The sequence below is a fragment of the Notothenia coriiceps genome, unplaced genomic scaffold, assembly GCF_000735185.1.
Source record: "Notothenia coriiceps isolate Sejong01 unplaced genomic scaffold, NC01 NC01_scaffold00033332, whole genome shotgun sequence".
In the NCBI taxonomy this organism is placed as follows: Eukaryota; Metazoa; Chordata; class Actinopteri; order Perciformes; family Nototheniidae; genus Notothenia; species Notothenia coriiceps.
In genome coordinates, this window is record NW_011366033.1 from 980 (window position 1) to 5940 (window position 4961).

Here is a 4961-nt window from a genome sequence, read left to right on the forward strand (position 1 = left end):
GTAAATCGATAAGTAGGTATGTTCCTGGCGAGCTGCCCATGTGTACCATTCTTTCCCCCTAAGCACAGGCGGCTTTAAGGAAGTATATTTTATGTGTAGGCCTTGAGGAATTCTCTGCGCGGAGGTGTGTATCGGGTTTTGAGAGGAATATAATACCTATATAACCTACTAGTGAAACTGCTATTGTGAAGGCCCTTGGGGAACAGCCCGAAAATTATTCGGCGGGCTTTTGAGGAATGTACTACTTATTATTAATGCTACCTAATGAAACTGCTATGTGAAGCGCCCGGGAACAGCCGAAAAGCCATCCNCGTCACCATCCTGCACGCCAAGGTCGCCCAGAAGTCCTACGGCAACGAGAAGAGGTTTGACCTTCTGTGTTTCTAACTCCAACCCTAAACATGCAACCATTTAAAATGTATTTATAACTCAGGGTTAGTACCAATCTTTACAAGAGGTAGGAGGTAGGCAGTGATAGGAGAAGTGTTTTGATTTCTCACGGAAATAAAAGTAATATTAACACAAATGATCCACTTATTGTAAAGTCTTGCATTCAAACCCTTACCTCAAGGTATCTAAATTATGCTTGTCTTCTATTAGATTATGTTTACATGCTTTCTGTTCTCACACAGTTTGTTTTAATGTGTTTACCCTCCATCTGAAACCCTCCATTGTCTCTTTAAGCTGGCTAACCCGAAAAAGCACATTTTGCTTTGATTGGCTGGAAGGAGAATTGAAAATGATCACAGATTATTAAAGATTATTTCGCATAGTAGTCACCAAAGTATATATTGGACATGTATTTTCCGAACATTGACACATGTTTTACGGACAAAAACGAATTTCTTCAAGGCCAATCGTTCTGATTTGTTAGCCAAATAAGTTGAACGGTATCAAAACGTTAAACTATTGTTCGCCAACACCTAGCTAACTTACTTTCGTAATGTTGAATTGGTTGTAAGCTACGTAAATATGTAATGTCTGTTCCTCGACCTAGCAGACAGGAAGTGGATACCATTTCATTCCATTTGTGCGCTTGTATATTTAATCATAGAGCAACAGAATCAGAAATACTTTATTTATCAACGTTGGTAGTTCTTCGGGGCTGGAGATACTCAAATGAGGGGGTTTTATTCTAATCAACCTGCATTTTACGTATAATTGGGGGACACATCTGAACATCTTAATGAATTTAGGATCTGGGCAGCATGATATGTCCTTTAAGTCTTTCCAACATCTCCAACACCATACAGCTGATGTTCTTCTTTAAAGTCTGCACTGTTTCTCGCCCCACAGGTTCTTCTGTCCTCCTCCCTGTGTTTACATCAGCGGTCCGGGATGGAGAGTCATGCAGAACCATCTGAAAGGTGAAGGCACACAAATATTAATTGGAGACGTAAAAACGTTGAAAGGAGGAAGAGGAAGGTAGAGCATTTCAAACCCAGATTGAACGATACATCTCTTTGAATCAGGGTTCGAGAAGCTCTACGTTCCTCGTCCTCCCTTCGTCCTTCTGTTCCTTCATCTTCATCCTTCCATCGTTGCTTTTTATCCTAATTTATCATCGTTTCTCTCCAGCGGCAGGTCATGGAGACGCTGTGTATCGAGTGTGTGGCTTTTTGTGTCTCGACAACACCAGCCAGTCTCAGGCTGACGCTTACAAACTGGTGTTCAACGAGCAGCCCAACTCCAGGGTGAGAGCCGTGTGTGTGTGTGTGTGTGTGTGTGTGTGTGTGTGTGTGTGTGTGTGTGTGTGTGTGTGTGTGTGTGTGTGTGTGTGTGTGTGTTTTATCTGATGTATTGCCATGCACATACCTGTCCTCTGTGTTTGACTGTTTCTGTCCACAAAGTCTCCTCCTGTCTCTCAAATTCCTTCAATGACAGAGGGCCCAATTTACTGGAAATTCAAACTAGCCTTTGTCCCGGTTAAACAAGCCCCCAAATTCCTCTCCAAACAACGAGATCTGTTGTATCTGTGTCCCTGTATTTGTCCTTGGCGGTGGATGAAACCAGATTCATAACGACAGCAAATAGTAAATGGTCTTCAAAGGCTAAAATCCCAAAGTTGCCTCCAAAGGGAGTTTCTCTCCCACGCACTTTGTTTACTTCCTGAACATAGTGACATGTGGCTAGCACTCCAACACCTTGTACATGATAGGCTAAGGAGCGGGACATCTCTAAGCCGTTGACCAATCACAACAGAGCAGGCCAGCTAACCAATCAGAGCAGACTGGGCTCTGGTTTCAGACAGAGGGTGAAAACAGGTGCTGTAGCACAGGAAGTATGAGAACAATAAAGAGCTTTTTGAGACATGTCACAGGAGAACCTGAAAATGAGCATAACTTAAACCCCTTGAATAAAGGTCAAGCTGTGAATCTTGTTAATAGAGGCTCTTAAATCAGAGCAACAGCTGATAGGTCGGCTCTGGATGATAAACGGCCGCTGACCTCAGATCTGTTGTGTCTGAGCGACAGACAGCTCTGTGTCTGTTTACCCAGACAGACCTTCGCCTCTTTATTACTCTCACTGTGGACTCGACAAACAGTCGCTGCTGTAAACACACCGTGTGTGTTCACTGGCCTCCTCATTCACTCAAGCAGAAAACAAGACACACACATCGCTGTGAAGAGAAGAGCTGCAGCGAATAGTCGATCCACAGGAAAGAAAACGCAACATGTTCTTGATAATTGCTTTATCGATGATTTCCTTCTCGTGCAAAAACTTGAGATAATGTCGTTTTCTACGTGTCATTATGTAGATATCAGCTTTTTTCTGTATTTCATCAAAGTTAAAACATTTGGATTTTTGACTGAAAAAAGACCTTAGAAGACATCACCTACGACTTTGCAAAACTGAGATGGATATTTCAGTATTTCCTGACATACTGTATATATTCAATGGTTGTATGTAAGCTTTGTAAACCTTTAAGGATAGTGAATGTCGTATATATAATATTGTGCATTGCTTTTATTTATTATAACATGTCATTTATATGTAAAGCACATTGTGTTACGTGTTATAATGTGTGAACTGTGCTATGTTGAGATTATTTTTGAACAAATACAGAAAAATGTCCATCCCAGTTTCTTAATTCCAAGGTGATGTCTTTGTCTCCACTTTGTTTAAATAAAGTTTCAGTGTGTGTATTCTCGCACTCCTTCTGTGTTTCAGATGTTCGCCTCGGCCAAGTCCCTGTTCATCTCCGACCAGGACAAGAGGAAACACTTCTGCCTGCTGCTGAGGCTCTTCCTGGGAAACAGACAGGAAGTGGGATCGTTTCAGAGCCGGATGATCAAAGTTATCTCCAAACCGTCGCAGAAGAGACAGTCCATGAAGAACGCTGACCGTGAGTTTAATCACCAACGCACCAAGCATAATGTTACCAATGTATTTTATAAATGTCATTTATATGGCATAATCAAACATCCATGGTCCACTAAGCCTCAACAGAAACTACCTACTATCAGCAAACACTAAGTGAGGATATTTAAAATGTTGGCCGGTCCCCCGTTTGTTTGGATCAGTTAATTTGATACAGACAAGCATTACAATTGTAACATACAAATACTTATGTTTTTAAAATGTTGGCAGGAAAATCTGCGACGAATGTCCACAGACAGTTTATTTATTAAAAAAAAATGTTAGGATATAAAAGAAAGAGCATTGAGTCACATACACGGAAAAATACACAATAAATAAGTTTAAAAATAACGAAAGTATACACACACCTTCAACCGCCTGTTTGAATATGTGTCAGTTTGAGTGTGTGTGTGTGTGTGTGTGTGTGTGTGTGTGTGTGTGTGTGTGTGTGTGTGTGTGTGTGTGTGTGTGTGTGTGTGTGTGTGTGTGTGTGTGAGCATCAATGGAGCCTCTCATGCCTCTGCAGCTCTAATGAGTCTCTAAACATGTTCCCACGCTCAACAAAGGTTGTGTGTGTGTGTGTGTGTGTGTGTGTGTGTGTGTGTCTAACCAGATGCAAATGATGCTCCGATGTTCATCCAATAAAATGCACATTCCTGCAGGCAGAAAACCAATGTAACTCTGAGACCCTGTGTGGTGTGTGTTTAAATTTGTGTGTGCCTGTGAGTCAGTCCTTACAGTATCCCTCTGTTTCTGTGTGTGTGTGTGTGTGTGTGTGTGTGTGTGTGTGTGTGTGTGTGTGTGTGTGTGTGTGTGTGTGTGTGTGTGTGTGTGTGTGTGTGTGTGTGTGTGTGTGTGTGTGTGTGTGTGTGTGTGTGTGTGTGTGTAGTGTGTATCTCGTCGTGCTCCAGAGTGGCTTTGTTTAACCGCCTGCGCTCTCAGACGGTCAGCACGCGTTACCTCTCCGTGGACAGAGGAGCTTTCATCGCCAGCGCCAGACAGTGGACCGCCTTCACCATCACGCTGGGTACGAGTCTGTGTATGTGTGTGTGTGTTATATGTTAGTCACACATTCACTTATTCCATACTATAAAGGTCATATTGTGGTCAGTCTATGCATGAATTGACTGTTTGACATCTGAAGATCAAAAGTATTTTTTATAATCCAGAATTTTCCTTAAAGGGGCCCTATTAAGCTTTTGGGGTTTTCCTTTTCCTGTAGTGTGTTGTATAGCAAAGTAACATACTCGTACTTCTATTGGCTAGCGCTCCAACAGCCAATCAGAGCAGACTGGGCTCTGGTTTCAGACAGAGGGTGAAAAGAGGTGCTGGAGCACAGGCAGTATGAGAACAATAAAGACCTTTTTGAACATTAAAGCATGGAGACATGTAGAGACACTACATACTGATATACACCTGAACATCAGCAGGAGAGGACTCTTTAAAGTAGAGACACTACATACTGATATACACCTGAACATCAGCAGGAGAGGACTCTTTAAAGTAGAGACACTACATACTGATATACACCTGAACATCAGCAGGAGAGGACTCTTTAAAGTAGAGACAGGTGTGTGTGTGTGTGTGTGTGTGTGTGTGTG

The 4961-nt window shown here is 42.2% G+C and overlaps 1 protein-coding gene across 1 annotated transcript; it reads left to right on the plus strand.

Annotated features, from left to right (window-relative positions):
• The first annotated feature begins 264 nt into the window (after positions 1-264).
• LOC104961457 (recombining binding protein suppressor of hairless-like protein) lies at positions 265-3762 on the plus strand. The gene is made up of 5 exons (XM_010789752.1): positions 265-365; positions 1297-1367; positions 1579-1694; positions 3172-3346; positions 3758-3762. Exons 1-5 carry the CDS (start codon positions 265-267, stop codon positions 3760-3762), a joined length of 468 nt encoding a protein of 155 aa, XP_010788054.1.
• The last annotated feature ends 1199 nt before the right edge of the window (positions 3763-4961 follow it).